The sequence below is a fragment of the Carcharhinus amblyrhynchos genome, chromosome 30 (assembly GCF_965287045.1).
Source record: "Carcharhinus amblyrhynchos chromosome 30, sCarAmb.v2.hapA, whole genome shotgun sequence".
Lineage (NCBI taxonomy): Eukaryota > Metazoa > Chordata > Chondrichthyes > Carcharhiniformes > Carcharhinidae > Carcharhinus > Carcharhinus amblyrhynchos.
The window spans coordinates 20,158,133-20,183,117 of NC_137353.1; the positions used below are offsets into that span (position 1 = coordinate 20,158,133).

At 47.3% G+C, this 24,985-nt stretch overlaps 1 protein-coding gene across 1 annotated transcript in view; it reads left to right on the plus strand.

Moving 5' to 3' along the window:
- The first annotated feature begins 7,657 nt into the window (after positions 1 to 7,657).
- Positions 7,658 to 24,985, plus strand: part of vwa1 (von Willebrand factor A domain containing 1) — a 61,829-nt gene continuing 44,501 nt past the window's right edge. The window contains exon 1 of the mRNA XM_080215528.1: positions 7,658 to 8,065. Within this exon, the coding sequence (XP_080071654.1) occupies positions 7,996 to 8,065 (70 nt within the window). The 5' untranslated portion in view covers positions 7,658 to 7,995. The remainder of the gene's footprint in view (positions 8,066 to 24,985) is intronic.

The window sequence follows — 24,985 nt, forward strand, 5'->3', positions numbered from 1 at the left end:
AAAATGGGCTGAAAGACATTTAGGGAAATGTTTTCACTGGAAGTGAAATGAATAATGATCACTAACCTTCACCATTCCCAGAATCAATGCCTTTGTTCGACTCTGTCTGTCCCTTTGAGTGTCATTGTGGTTCAGCTGGGTCAGAAAGTCACTTGTTCGAGCCCACTCCGGGGATTTGAACCTCATGAGCTGAGGTACGTAGAATCTATACAGAACAGAAGGAGGCCATTTAGCCCATCGAGCCCGCACCAACAACAGTCCCACCCAGGCCCTATCCCTGTAACTCTGTGTATTTACCCTGCTAGTCCCCCTGACACTAAGGGTCAATTTAGCACATCCAATCAACCTAACCCACACATCTTTGGACTGTGGGAGGAAACCGGAGCACCCAGAGGAAACCCACGCAGACACGGGGAGAATGTGCAAACTTTGCACACAGGCCGGAATTGAACCTGGGTCCCTGGCGCTGTGAGGCAGCAGTGTTAACTACTGTGCCACCGTGCCGCCTGGTACACTGGTTGCCATGAGACATTCAGTTGAGCTTTTCTCCAGCCATTCAGGTGGGAGTTAAAGGTTTATTGACACAGTGTGTAGAACAGTGTGTGTCGTTCCTGCCTGTGGGCCAATTAGTAGAAATTCTAACGAGCTGACATCACTCAGTACAAGACCAGACTTGCTGCTAAAACACTCACCTATTTGTACACAGTACTCGGAGTAATTGAAAGGAAGGTTGAGGAACATCCCTCATTCCTCAAAGCCCCACATCCCACAGCAGCACTGAACACAAACAGGGGAGGGGGTAAGAATGATGATGAGTGATTTCAAATGGCAATTGGGTAGGCATTTGCAAGGGTATGAGAATAGAGAGGGGGGATGGGGTTGATTGAGTCACTCTACAGAGAACCCAACATGGACCTGATGGGCTGAATAGCCTCTTTCTGAGCTGTAATGACTCAATGAGTTCGGGATCCCACCTCAATAGGAACTGTAGCCACTTCCAGGCCCATGGTGAATACAATAAAATGAGTGTTTTTCTGAGTCCCCCTTTGTCAATTACTCCATAGAAAGCATTCTTTCTGGTTGTATCACAGTTTGGTATGGCTCCTGCTCTGCCCAAGACCACACGGAACTATAAAGGGTTGTGAATGAAGATCAGTCCATCACACAAACCAGCTTTCTATCCATTGACTCCGTCTACATTTCCCGCTGTCCGGAAAAGCAGCCAGCATAGTCACAGACCCCAAGCACCTGGAACATTCTCTCTTCCATCTTTTTCCATCAGGAAAAAGATACAAAAGTCTGAGATCATGTACCAACCAACTCGAGAACAGCTTCTTCCCTGCTGCTGTCAGACTTTTGAATGGACATGCTTTATATTAAGTTGATCTTTCTCTACACCCTAACTATGACTGTAACACTATATTCCTCACCCTTTCCTTTCCTTCTCCCCTAAGTACTCTATGAACGGTATGCTTTATCTGTATAGCACGCAAGAAACAATACTTTCCACTGTATGTTAATACATGTGACAATAATAAATCAAATCAAAGAAATATTGTTGAGGTTGCTTGATTGAGGGTAAAACAGCATAAAGTGAATGATGGGTGAGATCCTCTGGCCTTCCAGCCGTGTGTTTCCCACCAGTGGGAGGTGCTGTGTTGTTTGCTAGCAGCAGAATTCTCCAGTCCCACCACTGTCAATGGGAATTCCCACTGACGTCACCCCATGCGGGCAGGAAACCCGTGGGTGGGGGTTGTGCTGCCGGCGGGACTGGAGAATCCCATATGGGCAAAAGAATCCCGGCCCATCTCTTTAAACGCACTGGTACAGGACAGAGACGATAGGAGCAGCAGAAAAATAAAGTTGACAAAGTTTCTTTCTAAGCTGACAAAATGGGCTGAAAGACATGTAGGGAGACGTTTTCACTGGGAGTGAATTGAATAACGATTACTAACCTTCACCATTCCCAGAATCAATGCCTTTGCCAGCATGGGCCTCTGTGTGTTTTATTGTTCAACTCTGTCCCTTTGAGTGTTATTGTGGTTCAGCTGGGTCAGAAAGTCACTTGTTCGAACCTCATGAGCTGAGGTACGTAGAATCCATACAGAACAGAAGGAGGTCATTCAGCCCATCGAGCCCACACCAACAACAGTCCCACCCAAGCCCTATCACCGTACCCACATGTATTTACCCTAGTTAGTCCCCCTGACACTATGGGGCAATTTTGCATGATCAATCAACCGCACACCTTTGGAGTGTGGGAGGAAACCGGAGCACCTGGAGGAAACCCACGCAGACACAGGGAGGACGTGCAGACTCCACACACAGATGGTGACCCGAGGCCACTGAGCTGAGCTGAGCTCCAGTTCAGCTGCTTAGCTGATGGTGCAGGTGGCTGAGTTCTGGCGGATGCAGCACATTCAGCTATAAATATTTCGCATTTCGACCTGGCTTCCTCTTCTGTGCCGTCAGTAATAGTTTAACTTGCGTCTGTCCATGAAAATAGGACACAGGAAGTAGGTTTCATTAAACAAGGCTGTCGAATGGAAAACATTTTTTCTCTCCTTTCCCATTCATAGAGGCAGTAAAAGCAACGGCCGCAGACTGACAGCTGACTTAACACTTGCACATCCTTTGGTAGGGGAGCATTGCACTGGCATCATCTTATCATGGCTAAAGTGACCAACTCATGGGCCAGGATTCTCTAAACTTGTTCACGCTGCCAGCGAGAATGGAGAATTTGGTGTTCAGCCTAAATTCCATTCGCTGCAGCAGGACTGGAGAATCCCAGCCACGGGCAAGATCAGAAAATTCTGGCCACAGTCTCAAAGCCACATGGACATTATACCATAGTAAACTGAAAGAACATAGACCAATACGGCACAGAAACAGTTTGCTTCCTATTCATGTATCTATCAACATACACCTTGAATGTTGTTAATGTGTCTGCTTCCATTGCCATCACCGGCAGTCCGTTCCAGACACCCATCATCCTCTGTGTGAAAAACACACCTGCCCTAAACTTACCATCTTTCATGTTAAACCTCTTCATAGAACCCCTACAGTGCAGAAGGAGGCCATTCAGCCCAACAAGTCTGCACCAATCATAAACCCACCCAAAACCTAATGCCGTAACCCCGCATATTTACCTTGCCAATCACCCTGACACTAGGGTCAATTTAGCATGGCCAATCAACCTAACCCGGACACCTTTGGAACAAGGGAGGAAACCAGAGCACTTGGAGGAGATTCACGCAGACACATGGAGGACATCAAACTCCACACAGACAGTGCCCAAGCCAGGAATCGAACCCGGGTTCCTGGTGCAGTGAGGCAGCAGTGCTAACCACTGTGCCAACGTGTCCTTGCAGTCAATCTTTCCATGCTGGGAAAAAGCCTCTGACTACCCACCCTGTCTCTGCCTCTCATAATTTTGTAGACTTCTGTCAGGTCTCCCCTCAGCCTCCATTCTTTTAAAACAATCCAGGTTTATCCAACCTTTCCTCATAGCTAAAGACCTCCAGGCCAGGCAACACCCTGGTGAACCTTCCTTGCACTCTCTCCAAAGCACCCATGTGCTCCTGGTTGTGTAGCAACCAGAGTTGCATGCAGTATTCCAAATGGGATCTAACAAAGGTTTTATACAGGTGTAATATAAGTTGCCAACTTTTATACTAAATTGCCCCCCTTAGTGTCAGAGGGATTAGCAGTGTAAATACGTGGGGTGCAGGAATAGAGCCTGGGTAGAATTGTTGTCAGTGCAGGCTCAATGGCCTCCTTCTGCACTGTATGGATTCTATGAATCTATTCCTTTTCATTATGTTGTCAACCTCAATCAGATCACTTGTAATTCTACACCTCCAAAATACGGAGTTCCGATTCTTCTTGTCTACCTTGATAACTAAAAGACAAGCTAAAGTCGCCATAATCCCAGATGACCATAGGCTGCTCCCCCTCTTTAAGGGGCAGAGTTGACTGGTGATGATTTAACCTGAGAATCACCACACCTCAGGCGAGGGACAAGGTTGAGAAGGCAAGGCCTTCAAGAATAACCTTAGCCAGTTCAGGAATTGAACTTGTGCTGCTGGCATCATTAACCAGCTGTCCAGCCAACTGGGCCAATCAACCTAACCCGCACATCTTTGGACTGTGGAAGTAAACCCACAAAGACACAGGGAGAATATGCAAACTCCACACAGATAGTGACCCAAGCCAGGAATTGAACCCGAGTCCCTGGAGCTGTGAGGCAGCAGTGCTAACCACTGTGCCACCATTGCTTCAGTCATTGCTTGCTGGCTCATTGGTCTAGGGATTTGATTCTCATTTAGGATAGTTGTATTGGGATAGATATTTATCCATTTGGAACTTGTTCCAATTAAATCGATTGAGGAGGACCAGGAGACAGAATTGTAAGTTGTACAAGATAAAGACTGTGAGGAGGATAGTTAGAACTTCAAAAGGACGTAGACAAGTCATGATTGAGTAGAGGAGTGGCAGATGAAGTTCAACAGAGAGAAATGTGAAGTGACTCATTTTGGTAGGAAGAGCGTGGAGAGACATTATAAAACAAAGGGTATAATTCTAAAGGCACCTGGGTGTCTACGTATATACATCAGTAAAGGTGGCAGAACAGGTTGAGAGCACAGTTAACAAAGCAGTCACTATTCTAGGTTTTATTAATAGGGGTTTAGAGTGCAAGAGCTTGGGTTATATCCAACTTGAATAGGGCATGAGTTCAACCTCACTAGAATATTTTTTTATTCCGGTACTGGATGCGGGTGTCGCTGGCTAGACCAGCATTTATTGCCCATCCCTAATTGCCCTTAAGAAGATGGAGGTGGGCTTCCTTCCTGAACCGCTGCAGTCCATGAGGTATAGGTACACCCGCAGTGCTGTTAGGTGCAGTAAAAAGGAGACAAATGCACACAAAGAAGCTTTTAAACAAAAAACCCCACAAAAGCTGAGAGCCGATAGCCACGCTGGAAAATTAGTTTTCTTCTCTTTTGCCTTTGTCTGCCTTCATTAGTATTTTAAATGCCTTTTATGTCAGTGCGTTTGTTTTTTAAATTGACTGAATGCAAGTTGGCTTTAAAACACAAAGTACAACTTTTTTTCAAATGCTTTTTGTGGAAAACATTGTCAAAGCGAAACACCCACACGTAACAAGCACACTATCTCACTGTTCCACTCCACGCATGAGGTGATACTTGGATCATTCTCAAGAATCAACAGAGTCACAGAATCCCTACAGTGAAGGAGGCCATGCAGTCCATCCAGCCAGCACCGGCCACAATCCCACTCAGTCCCTTTCCCCATAACCCCGCGTATTTACCTTGCTAGCCCCCCTGACAATTTAACATGGCCAATCCATCTAACCAGCACATCTTTGGGCTGTGGGTGGAAACCAGAGCACCTGGAGGAAACCCGCACAGACATGGGGAGAATGTCCAGACTCCACACAGACAATGACTGTGCTGGGAATCGAACCCCGGTCCCAGGCACTGTGAGGCAGCAGTGCTAACCACTGTGCCACCATGCAGCCCACCATACTGTCTCATTCTTTTATTTAACACATAGTACCCATAGGTCTAGGAATCAGTTCAAGCCAAACATGATTCCTGCTTCTGAAGAGGAAAATCCCGAGCTGTACCTAATCCTGAGCCTCAGAACTCAATTCAATATGGCACCAAATACAGGATGAATGCTGGTTATTAAGGGGGCTTGCCAGTGAATTAGCACCGGATTTCAGACCAATTCCTTACTGGCAGCACTCCTCAGGTCCTGGGAGGGAAAGGATGATCTGGAGTCCGGAGGAATGAGCCAATCAGAGAGTTAAGAGTGACCCAGGGGTCTTCAGCACTGGAAGTAGGAGAACTGAAGTATTTTTACTTACCAAGTCTACCTGTTTAATGCTGCCCTCTTACTGTCCCTTTAAGAACTGTTAGTGAGCTGATATATATGCTGGAATTTTACCGCCTCACCCCCCTGAGGCTCATAAGATCCCACCCCAGGCCAATTGAAATGTTGTTCTGCGAGACTCTCCCGCCCTGATTCTGGGGCAGGCGAGGTGGTAAAATTCTGTTTTCCTGAATGCAGTTGGTTACAATCAGGGCATGTCAATTCTGGAAAGAGAGGCTGAAATGGGCAGTGGACTGTTTATTTACATGGGGCAAAGGACACTGTGGTTATATCAGACATGGGCCCAGGACAATGCTTATTGTGCCTTTATGAATATGGCAGGCAGTGTGATCTATCGAGGAATGTGTATATTGGATAGTCTGGTACTTGGTCTATATGTCAAAGGCCAATTAATGACCCAACCATGTTCTATTCCCCAAGATCATAGAAACATAGGAACAGGTGCAGGCCGTTCAGCCCATTAAGTCTGCTCTACTATTCAATACAATCATGGCTGATTGGACACGTCAATGCCTTTTACACCCACCATCCTCATAACCCAGAAAACATCTAACTGCTGCATTTAACACATGGGAAATCCTTAGCTCTCCCTCTCCCCTAATTAGCACATTCTTCACTCATTCTTTTACATTTACAGTGAAGCCTGAAACTATGGTCCAGCATCTTAAAAACCCATCTGGTTCACTGAAGACCTTTAGGGAGGGAAATCTGCCATCCTTGCCTGGTCTGGCCTACATGTGACCCGAGACCCACAGTAATGTGGTCAAACTGCCCTCTGAAACAATCTAGCCAACCATTCTGTTTAAGGGTAATTAGGGATGGGCAACAAGTGTTGGCCTTGCCTCTGACACCCCACATCCCATACTCAGCAGGAGATATTTTTCACTCCATATTGAACTGGCCATGTTGACCAGTGACACTAACTATGCATCAATTGACACTGTTTACACTTCACACTGCCTTGGAAAAACAACCAGCTTAATCACGGACCCCGGACATAGTCTCTTCCAACTTCTTCCATCAGGAAAAAGATATAAAAGTCTTAGAACATGTACCAACTGACTGAAGAACAACTTCTTCCCTGCTGCCATTAGACTTTTGAATGGACCTACTTTGCATTGAGTTGATCTTTGTCCACACCCTAACTATGACTGTAACTATGTTCTGCACCCTCTCCTTTCCTGTGTACTCTATGAACGGTGTGCCTTGTCTGTATAGTGCATAATACATGTGACAATAATAAATCAAATAAAATCAAAAGAATGTTTCAAATGGGAAGGCAATGGTCTAGTGATATTATCACCAAACTATTAATCCAGCTAATGTCCTGGGGACCCGGGTTCAAATCCCACCTCAGGAGAAGGTGGAATTCGAATTCAATAAATAATATCTGGAATTAAGAATCAACTGATGACCATGAAACCATTGTTGATTGTCGTTAAAACCTGCCTGGTTCATTAATGTCCTTTAGGGATGGAAATCTGTCTTTACCTGGTCTGGTCTACATGTGACCCCAGAGCCACAGCACTGTGGTCGACTCTTAACTGCCCTTCAAGGGCAACTAGGGATGGACAATAATTGCTGGCCAGCCAGCAAGGGCCCATGTCCCACCAATGAATGAAGTGGCCTCTCTCCGCCCCTTGTAAGCTTTGATTGCAGGGACAGAGTGTTACGAGTTATTGAAGGTGTAACCAGGGTTTTGAGCCCTTGCATTCTTCAAAACGACACTAGATGATAAGATGGTTAAATTGTGTCTTTGCTCAAGCACTTCTCTCTCTCTCTCTCTGTGTGCCGGCATTTTGCCAGCTTTCGAGTGACGCCGTGTCTCCAAGTTCAGCGTTAACTCCACAGAGGGAGACTGAATCATTGTGAGAGTTTCTCGGTCGAGGTTAATTCTGCACACACACGCAAATGTGGAGCAGAGGCGGACCAATTTGAGAGGCGCCCGGGATCTGTTCCCCTTTTCCTTCGGCCACTTTTCCCGTTCGTTGCCATTTTCAGAATGTGAGCAAATTTTGCAAAGAAAAAGGACGACAGCGATTGTTTCCCCTCTCCCTACCCAGAGCAGCAATCGCCATGCCCGCACTCAGAGGTATCAGTCTGCAATCCTTCCTGCTAGCAGTCTGGATCTTACACAGGACAGCAGGTGAGCCAGGGCACAAGAGGCAGGACCCCTGGGGAGGGGGACTGAGAGGATGTGTGGGGAGGAAGTGGGGGGGGGGGGTGGTGTCGGTTAAAAACAGGTGAAGGATCGAGTCATATCTCAAAGCCTAAAGACAAATATCACCCCGTGGGAAGATACACTGTTTGTGGACATTGAAGACTGACAGATAAGAATATCATTAAGATAAAAAGTTTCAAGGTGGTCACAGCAGCTGAAGGAGACAGGTGTAAGTTGCTCCAGACTGGGTGGGGGATGACCAGAGTTGGGAGTGACTGGAGTTGGGACTGAACTCTGTGATTTTAAACCAGTTTACACACAGCGGAATTTGCATCTACAGCCGAAATCTGGGAATCTCACTCCTCATGATGTGGAGATGCCGGTGTTGGACTGGGGTAAACACAGTAAGAAGTCTCACATCACCAAGTTAAAGTCCAACAGGTTTATTTGATAGTAAACGCCACAAGCTTGTGGTATACCATCAAATAAACCTGTTGGACTTTAACCTGGTGTTGTGAGAATTCTTAATGAATTTCACTTCTCACCCAGAGTTTACTAGATGGGAATTGTGAAAATGTATTTCCTTTTTTCTCTTCTGAATAGGGAATGTTGCAGAGTATCTGGTTAAAGTGGAGTGGGAGGGTGGAGATTGCTCTCTCTGTCGCTGCCTATTAGGGGAATATTCCGTTCTATTACACACACACCAACCGGTGGCAAAAAGGGACAAAGGTAGAATAAAACTGGATTGAGAAATTGAGACCTTAAACGAGTCGCTCCACTCGTTTTGTGGACATTTCCAAAGAGTTTTGTTTTACAATGGAATAAAGTTTTACAGCTGTATCTGCGACACCCACCCCAGCTGGAGTGGGCACAAGGATTCCTCACTCTCCGGGCTGTCTGGATTTCCCCTCGCCCCAATCTGTGCCCTTTCTCTGGGTTAGAGGGGACTGTGTGCCAGCTCAGTGTTGGCAAACTGGCCCCCTGTGGAATCCCCTGAACTTAGGGGGCTGTGTTTTATTGCCTGCCCCAGCTGCCTTTCTGCAGAGGCACCATGTAACTGAGCTTTCTCTCAGGACCAGGTCAACTCCTTCCGTCCGGCTTCACTCTATCCCACCGGCTGCTGGGAGCTGTTCAGAGGGAGTAAAGCAGGCAGTTCCTTACCCAGGCTGGGCATGCTGGTGTGTCGCAGAAACAGGAATGCCTTCAGTTCTCCGTCTACTGGAAGTTGCTGTTGTGTGGTCCCTAATAGACAGCGATTGCGAATGCTTCCTTGTTTATCGTAACTGCAGGTTACTGGAGGGGAGGGATGCCGGTTAGATTAAAAACCTGGTTAGACTCAGTGCCAACACATTGCTGATGTTGCTGGAATTTTAAATACCTGAACCCCTAACTACAATCCCAGTAATCTTTGTTTAGGAATGACTGGCCTCCACACTAGTTATCAGTTGTCTGGAGCATGATGGCAGATGATCCATTAGAATCAGAGAATCACTATAGTGAAGAAGAAAGCCATTCGGCCCATCAAGTCTGCACTAACAATCCCACGCAGGTCCCATCTCCATAACCCCACGTATTTACCCTGCTAACCTCGCTGACTCTAAGGGGCAATTTAGCATGGCCAATCCATCTAACCCACACATGGAGCAGCAAGGTGGCACAGTAGCTCGGACTGTCACAGTGTCAGAGACCCAGGTTCGATTCCTGGCTTGGGTCACTGTCTATGTGGAGTCTGCACGTTCTCCCTGTGTCTGCATGAGTTTCCTCCAGTTTCCTCCCAGAGTCCAAAAGATGTGCTGGTTAAGTGCATTGGTCATGCTAAATTCTCCCTCAGTGTACCCGAACAGGCGCCAGCGTGTGGCAACTAGGGGATTTTCACAGCAACTTCATTGTGGTGTTAATGTAAGCCGACTTGTGACACAAATAAGTAAACTTTAATCTTTGGAGTGTGAGAGGAAACCGGAGCAAATATGGGAAGGAAATGCAAACTCCACACAGACAGTTACCAAGGCTGGAATTGAACCCAGGTCTCTGGCACCACGAGGCAGCAGTGCTGACCATGGTGCCACCGTGTCACCCCTACCACTACTGAGGCACAAGTTCATACATTATGGGAATGTACACCTGGAATGCCGACTGATCCTTTCCTGAATGGGCAGAACAATTTTTAAAAATTGATTTTCTTATTAATTAGTTAATACTAAAACGGTGTCACAGCGGCTAATAATCCTACCATACCTTTAGAAGTGCTCTCCTGAGTGGCAGTAACCACCTGTTTCCAGTCTGTGGATGAACACCATGATTAAGATGGTTATTCAAATTTATTAAAGATTAAAAATAACTCGTCATTAAACAGCATTGGCAATTTCCCGTCCTCACGCCTGCTGATTCATTCTTTTATTCATTTGAGGGACATGGATATCACATACCGGCCAGCATTTATTGCCCATCCCTAGTTGCCCTTGGAGGGCAATTGAGACTCAACTACATTGCTGTGGCTCTGGAGTCACATGTAGGCCAGACCAGGAAGGACAGTAGATTTCCTTCCCTAGAGGACATTAGTGAACCAGAGGGGTTTTTCTGACAATTGACAATGGTTTCATGATTTTTAATTCCAGATTCTTTTAAAATTGAATTCAAATTCCACTGTCTGCCGTGGCAGGATTCAAACCCAGGTCCCCAGAATATTAGCTGAGTTTCTGGCTTAACAGTCATGAGTGGCACAGTGATTAGCACTGCTGCCTCACAGCGCCAGGGGTCCAGGTTCAATTCCGGCCTTGGGTCACTATCTATGTGGAGTTTGCACATTCTCCTCATGTCTGCATGGGTTTCCTCCAGGTGCTCTGGTTTCCTCCCACGGTCTAAAGATGTGTGGGTTAGGTTGATTGGCCATGGTAAATTGACCCTAGTGTCAAGGGATTAGCAGGATAAATACGTGGGATTAGGAGAATAGGGCCTGGGTGGGACTGTGGTCGGTGCAGACTTGATAGGCTGAATGGCCTCCTTCTGCACTGTAGGGATTCTATGATTCTATAAATACCACTAGACCATTGCTTCCCTATCAACATGAAGTCAAAACTACGTAGATCAAGGAGCTGTCTATGACCATAAAAGGGTTCAATTCAAGAAATGACTAATATACAAATTTTGGATAGGTTGCTGGGTAGCACTTCACTGGAGGCCAAGTGGAATTCCATTGTAGGTACAATGCTGAAAGAATGAATATTAGTTACATTTCTAAAATCAACAAACTCAGTCTAAATAAATGTGAACTTTAAGTGGCTTAACAGACTAACCAGGAAATAAATAAACAGGATAAATAATCTTTGCACGGAGTCTAGGTTTAGTGGAATGAATCGAACTTTGGTGATGCCACAGCTAGATTATTGTGTGCAAATCTGGTCACCACATTATAGGAAGGATGTGATTGCACTGGAAGGGGGTGCAGAGGAGATTCACCAGGATGCTGCCTGGGATGAAACATCTAAGTCATGAAGAGAGGTTGCATAAGCTTGGGTTGTTTTCGTTGGAGCAGAAAAGTCTACGAAAAGTCCAGCCATGATCTTATTGAATGCCAGAGAAGGCTCAAGAGGCCAGGTAGCCTTCTCCTGTTCCTAGTGCTTTGAAGTTTATTTATTAGGCACAAGTAAGGCTTACATTAACACGGGAAGTTATATGAAGTTACTGTGAAATTCCCCTAGTCGTCACAGTCTGGCGTCTGTTTGGGTCAATGCACCAAACCAGAATGAGGGAGGAAACCAAAGGAAATCCATGCAGATACAAGGTGAACATGCAAGCTCCACGCATATGGTGACCCAAGCTGGGAATCTAACCCGGGTCCCTGACGCTGTGAAGCAGCAGTGCTAACCACGGTGCTACCATGCCACCCTACGTTCTTATGTTCTCATTTACCAGTCTGCCTCTTCTTCTTAATAATCTGCTTTTCCAGTTTTCTTACCACATTACACTCCAACCACCAGATTCTTGCTTAACCACTTAATTGGTCTCCACCCCTTTGCAGTCACTATGTGTCCTCCTCACAGCTTACTTTTTCATCCAGCTTTGTATCATCAGCAAACTTATGTATATTAAACTTAGTCCTCTTATCCAAGTCATTGATATAGATTGCAAACTGCGGAGACCTGAACACTAAGCCCTCATTGCTCAATTAGTTGCAATTTGTCACCCCAAAAATGATTCTTTATTATCATTTGGGCTATTGGCCAAGTGCTGATAAATGGGATTAGGTGGGAGTTCAGGTATTTCTCAAGGGTCAGTACAGATTCGATGGGCCAAAGAGCCTCTTCCACAATGCATGATTTTATGATATTTATGATTTTATGACTGAGGGGCAACCTGATTGAGGTGTACGTGATTATGAGCGATGTGGACAGAGTGGATAAGGAGCAACTGTTCTCCATAGGGTTGAAGGGTCAGTCTCGAGGGTAAATAGGTTCAAGGTGAGGGCCAGAAGGTCTGGGGGGATATGAGGAAAAATGTTTTTACCCAAAGGGTGGTAACGGTCTGGAATGTGCTGCCTGGGAGGGTGGTAGAGGCGGGATGCCTCACATTCTTTAAAAAGTACATGGATGAGCACTTAGCACATCATAACATTCAGGGTTGTGGGCCAGGTACTGGTGGAAGTTCAGGTGTTTCTAATGTGTCGGGGTGGCTCAATGGGCCAAAGGGCCTCTTCTGCACTGAATATTTAAGAAATTGAAAACAAAAATAAAAGTTTGATCAGAGATACAAAGAGAAAGCTGGTTAAAGATTTGATTTGATTTATTATTGTCATATGTATTGGGATACAGTTATATAAAGCATACCATTCTTAGAGTGCGTAGGGGAGAAGGAAAGGAGAGAATGCAGAATGTAGTGTTACAGTCGTAGCTAGGGTGTAGAGAAAGATTGGGTTACAGAGGCTGTGTGTAAGCACATCAGTAAAAATAATTGAATTTTCCAGTATCATAGAATTATAGAATCCCTACAGTGCAGATGGCAGCCATTTGGCCCGTCAACTCTGTACTGACCACAATCCCACCTAGGTCTTATCCCCATAATCCCACATATTTACCCTGCTAATGGGGAGGTGATCGCCTAGTGGTATTATCGCTAAACTATTAATCCAGAAACTCAGCTAATGTTCTGGGGGCCCGGGTTTGAATCCCATCACAGCAGATGGTGGAATTTGAATTCAATAAAAAATATCTAGAATTAAGAATCTACTGACGATTGTCGCAAAAACCCATCTGGTTCACTAACGTCCTTTAGGGAAGGAAATCTGCCATCCTTACCTGGTCTGGCCTATATGTGACTCCAGAGCCACGGCAAACTGGCTGACTCTCAATTGCCTTTCAAGGGCAACTAGGAATGCTGGCCAGCCAGCAACGGCCATGTCCCATGAATGATTTTCTTTTTAAAAACTCTCCAACCTATGCATCCTGGGACGCTGAGGGGTAATTTAGCATCTCACCTGCACATCTTTAGACTGTGGGAGGAAACTGGAGCACCCAGAGGAAATCTACACAGACACAGGGAGAATGTGCAAACTCCACTCAGACAGTGACCCGAGGTTGGGAATCGAACCTGGGTCCCTGGGGCTGTGAGGCAGCAGTGCTGATTCTGTGCCACCCCTTATAACAGGGCAGAAATAAATGTGCTTTTAAAGGGTTTTTCTATGTTATTTTAAAGTGATTTGTTGTCAAAAACTTTAATACAGGCTGGAAACCAAAAATGAACACAAGTCATAAATATCCTGAACTATTTCTTCCTTCAACTCTTCAGGACGAGTGACACGCACTATACATGCTTCTGAAGCAAAAATAACCTAAGCAAAATCAATCACTTCAAGATAAATAAAATTATTCTTGACAGCCTGAAGGAGCTTGAAACAAATAAGTCCTCGGAGATAAATGCTGTTTATCTCAGAGTGCTGGAAGAAACCAGAACGAAGACTTATGCAGTATTAATGGCCAATATTGAGGGAGCTACTGAGCACTCGTGAAATTGCAGAAGATTGGAAAAAACCATGACATACTGCCCGTATTTAACAACAGGCAACGAGTGACCCATTCAATTAAAGATAAAATAATGGATTAATTATCGGGAGACAAATTTGAGGATGATCAATCCAACAATTCACTAAGCAACAAGCATCAAGGATTCCAAAGATGTTTGGGTTAGGTTGATTGACCATGCTAAATTGCCCCTTAATGTCAGGAAGATTAGCAGGGTAAATATGTGGGGTTACGGGGATAGGGCTTCATAGACTCCCCACAGTGCAGTGCACCCAGGCCCTACCCGCTTAACCCAATGTATTTAATTAAAGGGCAATTTAGCCTGGCCAATCCAACTAACCCACATAGCTTTGGAGTGTGGGAGGAAACAGGAGATCAAGGGGAAACCCACACAGATATAGGGAGAAAATGCAAACTCCACACAGACAGTCACCCGAGGCCAGAATTGAATCTGGGTCCTTGGTGCTGTAATGCAGCAGTTCTAACCACTGTGCGAACGAGGGATTATTGCTCTGTTGGAGGTGCCACCTCTCAGATCAGATGCTAAACTAAGGCCTTGTACGCTCTGTGGACATAAGAGATCCCTTGGCGCTATCTTGAAGAGGGGCAGGGGAAGTTTTTCTTCAACAATTACATATTTATTTGTCACAGTCAAATAAAAGAGTTAACAGTAAGATGTCCAGTAACTTTCCTGGCCTCACAATGATGTGGATCAGAAACCAGCAAGGTCCTGTCCTGAGGATGTCTTTGATCTCTTTCTTGGAGGCTTCATCTACATGTTTCTGGTGGTGTACCCCCAATGCTTTAGAAATGGCATAGACGGATAGCATAGATTTGAGCTACTTGACCACCGACTTTCACACAAACTCGACTATGCATTCCAGCAAATCCTTCCTTGCCCAACAGCAGAGCTGGTTCCAACAGTTTGTACTGTAAGGTTCTTGGCTCAGTCTGCTCCAGAGGCCTTCCATCCTGATAAGACCATTTCCCCCATTACACTGGGCAACAGCGGTTGCCGTTTGTTTTCACCCAAAAACCCCAATCGATTGCAAAGAACCTTTAGTGAACATCTTCCCGTTTCTGCCAAGCGCAGTCACCACTCCCAGTGCCCCAGCCATAGTCTATCCTTCATAGAATCCTTATAGTGCAGAAGGAGACAATTCGGCCCATCGAGTCTGCACTGACAACAATCCCACCCAGGCCCTATCCCCGGAATCTTCATTTAGCCTGCTAATCCCCCTGACACTAGGGTCAATTAACCTAACCCTCACATCTTTGGACTGTGGGAGGAAACCGGAGCACACGGAGGAAACCCACGGGGAGAACATGCAAACTCCACACAGACAGTGACCTGAGGCTGGAATTGAGCCCGGGTCCCTGGAGCTGTGAGCGGCAGTGCTAACCACCATGCCACCCAATCAACATCACAAAAAACAGAATATCTGGTCATTATCACAGTGCTGTTTGTGGGATCTTGCTGTGCGCAAAATTGGCTGCCACGGTTCCTACATTAAAACAGCGACTGCTCTTCAAAAGTCACTTGGGACATCCTGAGATATGTGCAAGGCTTTCCTTCTTTACCCTGAGAGTAGGGCAAAACAATAATGTTTGAGTGAGCAAAATGCAAATTTAGGGAAAGGGCCAAGAAATTCTTCTGTATTCAAAGACCGAGCAACATGTGGAGCTGACATCCAGGAAAGGCAGTGAGGGGAGAGAAAGGAAATGCCTGAATCTTTTTACAAAACAGTTGAATGCTGTAAGAAGTGAGTCTAGGATCTTTCTGATTGAATGAGCTAAGATGGGCTGAATGGTCTTCCTCATCTCTATGCTTTACTGAGGTGAATCATAGACTGGGAATGGACCAAATCAGATTAAAATACACAGGAAATACATTTTCCAACCCTTGCTGTAAATAATACAATTGGAGCAGTCGCCACCTTAGAAACATCACATAGGTACAGTAAGATGCATTGATCTGAAGCATATTAGTGTTATACCTGATATGGGAGTGTTTAATGGAAGAGGGTAAAAGATCCTTCACTCAGTAACTAACCTGTGCTGTACCTGAGCTGTGAGCATGTGTCAGGGAGTGTGGTTGGAACTTTACTCTTCATCATAACCAGTGCTGTACCTGTCCTGCTGCATTGTAACCAGTGCTGTACCTGTCCTACTGCATCCTGACCAGTGCTGTGCCTGTCCTGCTGCATCCTGACCAGTGCTGTACCTGTCCTGCTGCATCCTGACCAGTGCTGTGCATGACCTGCTGCATCCAGACCAGTGCTGTACCTGTCCTGCTGCATTGTAACCAGTGCTGTGCTTGTCCTGCTGCATTGTAATCAGTGTTGTACCTGTCCTGCTGCATTGTAATCAGTGTTGTACCTGTCCTGCTGCATTGTAATCAGTGTTGTACCTGTCCTACTGCACCCTGACCAGTGCTGTACCTGTCCTGCTGCATTGTAATCAGTGTTGTACCTATCCTGCTGCATCCTGACCAGTGCTGTACCTGCCCTGCTGCATCCTGACCAGTGCTGTACCTGTCCTGCTGCATCCTGACCAGTGCTGTACCTGCCCTGCTGCATCCTGACCAGTGCTGTACCTGTCCTGCTGCATCCTGACCAGTGCTGTACCTGTCCTGCTACATCCTGACCAGTGCTGTACCTGTCCTGCTGCATCCTGACCAGTGCTGTGCATGACCTGCTGCATCCAGACCAGTGCTGTACCTGTCCTGCTGCATTGTAACCAGTGCTGTGCTTGTCCTGCTGCATTGTAATCAGTGTTGTACCTGTCCTGCTGCATTGTAATCAGTGTTGTACCTGTCCTGCTGCATTGTAATCAGTGTTGTACCTGTCCTGCTGCATCCTGACCAGTGCTGTACCTGTCCTGCTGCATCCTGACCAGTGCTGTACCTGTCCTGCTACATCCTGACCAGTGCTGTACCTGTCCTGCTGCATCCTGACCAGTGTTGTACCTGTCCTGCTGCATCCTGACCAGTGCTGTACCTGACCTGCTGCATCCTGACCAGTGCTGTACCTGACCTGCTGCATCCAGACCAGTGCTGTACCTGTCCTGCTGCATCCTGACCAGTGCTGTACCTGACCTGCTGCATCCTGACCAGTGCTGTACCTGTCCTGCTGCGTCCTGACCAGTGCTGTACCTATCCTGCTGCATCCTGACCAGTGCTGTACCTGTCCTGCTGCATCCTGACCAGTGCTGTACCTATCCTGCTGCATCCTGACCAGTGCTGTACCTATCCTGCTGCATCCTGACCAGTGCTGTACCTGTCCTGCTGCATCCTGACCAGTGCTGTACCTATCCTGCTGCGTCCAGACCAGTGCTGTACCTGTCCTGCTGCATCCTGACCAGTGCTGTACCTATCCTGCTGCATCCAGACCAGTGCTGTACCTGCCCTGCTGCATCCTGACCAGTGCTGTACCTATCCTGCTGCATTCTGACCAGTGCTCTACCTGCCCTGCTGCATCCTAACCAGTGCTGTACCTGTCCTGCTGCATCCTGACCAGTGCTGTACCTATCCTGCTGCATCCTGACCAGTGCTGTACCTATCCTGCTGCATCCTGACCAGTGCTGTACCTATCCTGCTGCGTCCAGACCAGTGCTGTACCTATCCTGCTGCATCCTGACCAGTGCTGTACCTGCCCTGCTGCATCCTGACCAGTGCTGTACCTATCCTGCTGCATCCTGACCAGTGCTGTACCTGACCTGCTACATCCAGACCAGTGCTGTACCTATCCTCTGCATCCTGACCAGTGCTGTACCTGACCTGCTGCATCCTAACCAGTGCTGTACCTGACCTGCTGCATCCTAACCTGTGCTGTACCTGACCTGCTGCATCCTAACCAGTGCTGTACCTGTCCTGCTGCATCCTGACCAGTGCTGTACCTGTCCTGCTGCATCCTGACCAGTGCTGTACCTGTCCTGCTGCATCCTGACCAGTGCTGTACCTATCCTGCTGCGTCCAGACCAGTGCTGTACCTATCCTGCTGCATCCAGACCAGTGCTGTACCTGCCCTGCTGCATCCTGACCAGTGCTGTACCTATCCTCTGCATCCTGACCAGTGCTGTACCTGACCTGCTACATCCTAACCAGTGCTGTACCTATCCTCTGCATCCTGACCAGCACTGTACCTGACCTGCTGCATCCTAACCTGTGCTGTACCTGACCTGCTGCATCCTAACCAGTGCTGTACCTGTCCTGCTGCATCCTAACCAGTGCTGTACCTGTCCTGCTGCATCCTGACCAGTGCTGTACCTGTCCTGCTGCATCCTGACCAGTGCTGTACCTGTCCTGCTGCATCCTGACCAGTGCTGTACCTATCCTGCTGCGTCCAGACCAGTGCTGTACCTATCCTGCTGCATCCAGACCAGTGCTGTACCTGCCCTGCTGCATCCTGACCAGTGCTGTACCTATCCTGCTGCATCCTGACCAGTGCTGTACCTGCCCTGCTGCATCCTGACCAGTGCTGTACCTATCCTCTGCATCCTGACCAGTGCTGTACCTGACCTGCTGCATCCTAACCTGTGCTGTACCTGACCTGCTGCATCCTAACCAGTGCTGTACCTGTCCTGCTGCATCCTAACCAGTGCTGTACCTGTCCTGCTGCATCCTGACCAGTGCTGTACCTGTCCTGCTACATCCTAACCAGTGCTGTACCTGTCCTGCTGCATCCTGACCAGTGCTGTACCTGTCCTGCTGCATCCTGACCAGTGCTGTACCTATCCTGCTGCGTCCAGACCAGTGCTGTACCTATCCTGCTGCATCCAGACCAGTGCTGTACCTGCCCTGCTGCATCCTGACCAGTGCTGTACCTATCCTCTGCATCCTGACCAGTGCTGTACCTGACCTGCTACATCCTAACCAGTGCTGTACCTATCCTCTGCATCCTGACCAGTGCTGTACCTGACCTGCTGCATCCTAACCTGTGCTGTACCTGTCCTGCTGCATCCTAACCAGTGCTGTACCTGTCCTGCTGCATCCTGACCAGTGCTGTACCTGTCCTGCTGCATCCTGACCAGTGCTGTACCTGTCCTGCTGCATCCTGACCAGTGCTGTACCTATCCTGCTGCGTCCAGACCAGTGCTGTACCTATCCTGCTGCATCCAGACCAGTGCTGTACCTGCCCTGCTGCATCCTGACCAGTGCTGTACCTATCCTGCTGCATCCAGACCAGTGCTGTACCTGCCCTGCTGCATCCTGACCAGTGCTGTACCTATCCTGCTGCATCCTGACCAGTGCTGTACCTGCCCTGCTGCATCCTGACCAGTGCTGTACCTATCCTCTGCATCCTGACCAGTGCTGTACCTGACCTGCTGCATCCTAACCTGTGCTGTACCTGACCTGCTGCATCCTAACCAGTGCTGTACCTGTCCTGCTGCATCCTAACCAGTGCTGTACCTGTCCTGCTGCATCCTGACCAGTGCTGTACCTGTCCTGCTACATCCTAACCAGTGCTGTACCTGTCCTGCTGCAGCCTAACCAGTGCTGTACCTGCCCTGCTACATTCTGACCAGTGCTGTACCTGCCCTGCTGCATCCTGACCAGTGCTGTACCTGCCCTGCTGCATCCTGACCAGTGCTGTACCTATCCTCTGCATCCTGACCAGTGCTGTACCTGCCCTGCTACATCCTGACCAGTGCTGTACCTATCCTCTGCATCCTGACCAGTGCTGTACCTGTCCTGCTACATCCTAACCAGTGCTGTACCTGTCCTGCTGCAGCCTAACCAGTGCTGTATGTGTTCTGCTGCATCCAGACCAGTGCTGAACCTGTCCTGCTGCATCCAGACCAGTGCTGTACCTGCGCGGCTACATCCTAACCAGTGCTGTACCTGCCCTGCTACATCCTAACCAGTGCTGTACCTGTCCTGCTACATCCTAACCAGTGCTGTACCTGTCCTGCTGCATCCAGACCAGTGCTGTACCTGTCCTGCTACATCCTAACCAGTGCTGTACTTGTCCTGCTGCATCCAGACCAGTGCTGTACCTGTCCTGCTACATCCTAACCAGGAGGTGCTGCTAACTAGATTGCATGTGCTGGGAGTGCCTGTCTTTGATCCATGGTGTTAGCTGTAAGACTGTGTCAGATTGAATGAATCATGTATTATTGCACATCAAGCACAATAGAATCACTTCTCGGGTATTTACGCACTGCCCAGGGCCAAACATTAATCTTTTGTTAGTCAGCCTCACTATCAGCTCGTGTTACTATCAAACCTGGTTTGCATGTCCCCACTCGGAATGCTGACTACCGCATTTACTCATTTCATTTTTATTTCATTAAACTACAGCTGCGAGTTTTGTGTTTTCTTCAAGGCCACTTGGCGAACGTTTAACCCAATGTTGCAGCTGTCTGGCCCCCTGCCAGACTAGGATTTACGGGAAGTGAACCTGGCTGCGGTCTGCACGAGATACAGTGGACATGATTGTGAGAGGGTGGGGGGGGAATCACAGTGAAAAGGATGACATGACCCACCCCTCTCCCAAAACCCGAGCCTTCATCAAAGTACTGAATCCCACCATAACATTCGTGTGATTTTATAAGGTTGTAAAAGCACCAATCCATTCATGAGGCATTGGGGAAAGACATTGAGAGTTCATTTATTTACACTTGGCAAATAAGAACAGCTATTCAAAGATAGAAAACGTGATGACATCAGCAGTAGAGCTGTGTGTGCTGTGGTGTGTGTCTGCTCACAGGCCAAAGTGCAACTGAGACTGGATCACATGACAGACTTTCCTACCAGTGATGTCATACTGTTATCCCTTAACGGTTTATTATAAACATCACATACTATATTCTGGTTTTAATAGTGTGCAGATTGAAAGAAGTTTGGATTTATACAGCACCTATGCAGCCTCAGGAGATCTCAAAGTGTTTCACAGTCAATTAAGTACTTTTAAGCAGCAGTGAGGGTGGTAAGCAGACAGGCAACCAATATGAGAACATAAGAAATAGGAGCAGGAGTAGGCCATCTAGCCCTTCGAGCCTGCCCCGCCATTCAATAAGATCATGGCTGATCTGTCGCTGCTCAGTTCCACTTTCCCGCCCTCTCCCCATAACCCTTAATCCCCTCTCTTATCAAAAACCCATCAACCCACGTCTTAAAAATATTTAGCGAGGCAGCCTCCACCACTTCAACGGGCAGAGAATTCCAGAGATTCACCACCCTTTGAGTGAAGAAGTTCCTCCTCAACTCCGTTCTAAACCGCCCCCCTTTTATCTTGAGGCTGTGCCCCCTAGTCCTACTGTCTTTTTTGAGCGGGAAGAGTCTCTCCACCTCTATCCTATCCATCCCATTCATCATCTTATACGTCTCAATGAGATCTCCCCTCATTCTTCTAAACTCTAACGAGTACAAGCCCAGTTTATTCAGCCTCTCCTCATAGCTCAACCCCCTCAACTCCGGTATCAGCCTAGTAAACCTCCTCTGCACTCCCTCCAAGGCCAAAATATCTTTGCGCAGGTGCGGCGCCCAAAACTGCACACAGTACTCCAGCTGTGGCCTCACCAATGCCCTATACAACTGCAGCAAGACCTCCCTACTTTTATATTCAATCCCCCTCGCTATGAAGGCCAGCATCCCATTTGCCTTCCTGACCACGTGCTGCACCTGCAAGCTGGGTTTTTGCGACTCATGCACAAGGACCCCGACGTCCCTCTGCACCATCGCCTGCTGCAGTTTTTCGCCCCGTAAGTAATAGTCCTTCCTACCATTCTTCCTACCAAAGTGGACCACCTCACACTTGCCAACATTAAATTCCATTTGCCATTTCCTGGCCCATTCGCCCAGCCTATCTAGATCCTTCTGCAGACTCTCCACACCCTCCGCACAATTTGCCGTTCCCCCAATCTTGGTGTCATCAGCAAATTTCGACACCCTACACTCGGTTCCCTCCTCCAGATCATCTATATAAATGGTAAAAAGCTGAGGCCCCAGCGCCGACCCCTGGGGCACTCCACTAGTCACCATCCGCCAATCCGAACAGCACCCGTTGACCCCCACTCTCTGCCTCCTATTTGACAACCAATCCTCTATCCACGCTAACACCCTACCCCCAACTCCATGTCCCTCGACCTTCTGCAATAACCTCTTGTGAGGTACTCTGTCAAACGCCTTCTGAAAATCTAGAAAGACCACATCCACCGGCTCTCCTCTATCCACCACCCTAGACACATCCTCATAGAACTCCAGTAAATTTGTCAGACACGACTTCCCTTTAATGAAACCGTGCTGCGTCTGCTCTATCAAGCAATTCCCTTCAAGATGCCTTCACATTCAATATATGAATGGTAGGGTACCAACAAGCAGCAATGAGATAAGTGGCCAGGTAATCAGTGTTAATAATGTTGGGTGAGGGATATATATTGGCCAGGATGCTGGGAGAACTCCAAAATCAAATCAGAAAATGCTGACCAGGTTAGGCAGCATGTGTGGAGAGAGGAACTGAGTTAACACGTCAGTTCTGATGCTGTCGATTGTTGACTTAATCATTTTTCTAATCCTAAGTTTATTTATTAGCGTCACAAGTAGGCTTACGTTAACACAGCAATGAAGTTACTGTGAAAATCCTCTAGTCACCGCACTCTGGCACCTGTTCAGATACACTGAGGGAGAACTTAGCACTTAACCAGCACAGCTTATAGACTGTGGGAGGAAACTGGAGGAAACCCACGCAGACACAGGGAGAACGTTCAGACTCTGCACAGTGACCCAGGTCGGGAATCGAAACCTGGTCTCTGGCACAGTGAGGCAGCAGTGCTAACCACTGTGCCACTGTGCGGTATGCCTTTCTGTTTTGTCCTTTTGAATGAGAGAGAAAAGACATCCCAAAAATTCTTGCTTAGCACTTTACGAAAGCAGCACTGTGTATTCAACAACATCGTTAAGTGCACAGTAACGTCTGGCTTTTATAAATAAGTAATTAGCGACAGCTGCAATTGTGGTGTAATTGTCGCATTGACTGTACACACCAAGCTCTTTTGAATGGGAATTAATAATGGCAACTACTGCAGGATCATTTACAGAAGCTGTTACCACCCCCCACCCATGCATCAGCTTACTGTATAAAGACAGAGGGAAACCCAGGACAAGTAAAGCCAGTCAGTTATCAGTCTTCCAAATTCATTGACTATTTGGTGTCAGGTATAATTTTTTTTATTCATTTCTGAGATGTCGGGCGACAAGGTGGTGCAATGGTTAGCACTGCTACCTCACAGCGCCAGGGACCTGAGTTCAATTCTGACCTCAGATGTCTGAAAGAAGTGCAGGTTAGGTGGACTGGCTATGCTAAATTGTTCCTTAGTGTCCCAAGTTTGTTTAGGTTAGGTGGATTAGCTGGTCAAATTTGTGGGGATAGGGCCTGGCTGGGATGCTCTGACAGAGATGTGATGCAGACTCGATGGGCTGAATGGCCTCTTTCTGCAATGTACGGATTTTTTGATTCTGTGTGGCATTGCTGGCTAAGTGAACATCACTAATTATACTTGAGAAGGTGGCGGTGAGCTGCCTTCTTGAATTGCTGCAGTCCATGTGGTGTGGGTACACCCACAGTGCTGTTGGGGAGGGAGTTCCAGGATTTTTTTACCCAGCAACAGCAAAAAAAAGTGGTATATTTCCAAATTGGGATGGTGTTTGACTTGGAGAGGAGCTTGCAGGTGATTGTGTTCCCATACATCTGCTGCCTTTGTCCTTCTAGGTGGTAGAGGTCACAGATTTGGAAGGTGCTGTCCAAAGCGCCTTGGTGCATTGCATCTGGTAGGTGATGCATTCTGCCATCGGTGTGTGTCAGCACTGGAAGGATGACCGTTCTGTGATGAATCAGATGCTAATTAAGCTAATTAAGCCCAGATAATGTCAAGCTTCGTGGGTGTTGTTGGAGCTGCACTCATCCAGGCAAGTGGAGAGTATTCCATCACACTCATGACTTGTGTTTTGTAGACAGGCTTTAGGGAGTCAGGAGGTGAGTTACTTACTGCAGAATTCCCAGTGTCTGATCTACTCTTGCAGCCACACATTTATATAACTAGTCCAGTTTAGTTTCTAGTCAATGGTAACCCCCAGGATGTTGATAGTAGGGGATTCAGCGATGGTAATGTTACTGAATGTCAAGGAGCAATGGTTAGATTCTCTCCTATTGGAGATGGTCACTGCCTAGCGCTTGCGTGGTGTGACTATTTCAGATTATTTGTTTCCAATTCATAGAATCATAGAATCCATACAGTGCAGAAAAAGGCCATTCAGTCCATAGAGCCTGCACTGACAACAATCCCATCCAGATGCTATCCCTGTAACCCCATGTATTGAACCTACACTGTCCCCCGACACTAAGGGGCAATTTAGCATGGCCAATCAACCTAACCCACACATCTTTGGAGTATGGGAGGAAACCCATGCAGACACTGGGAGGATGTGCAGACTCCACACAGGCAGTGACCCGAGGTTGGGATTGAACCCAGCTCCCCACCATTGTGAGGCAGCAGTGCTAACCACTGTGCCGCCACACCACCCCAAATACAGCATGAAAATGGTTAATCGTACAATACACAAGCTATTGAGGAAAGTGGAATTCGAACTGACTAGCCAGGACTAACAGAACTGCATTTCTCTAATACCACATCAGTTTGAGACAATGGGGTTCATTTGTACATTTCAGAGAAGATGTTGGGTGAACTCTGGGAAACATTTCCTTCCACTGAGCACAACAGGGGTTTGAGGTACATAAGATGATTAAAGGTATGGATAAAGTAGACATGGAGCGAATGCTTCCTCTTGTGGGGCACACTAGAATGAGAGATCATAGTCTTAGGATGAGGGTTAGCAAATTTAAAACAGAGTTGAGGAGAAACTATTTCTCCCAAAGGGTTGTGAATCTGTTGA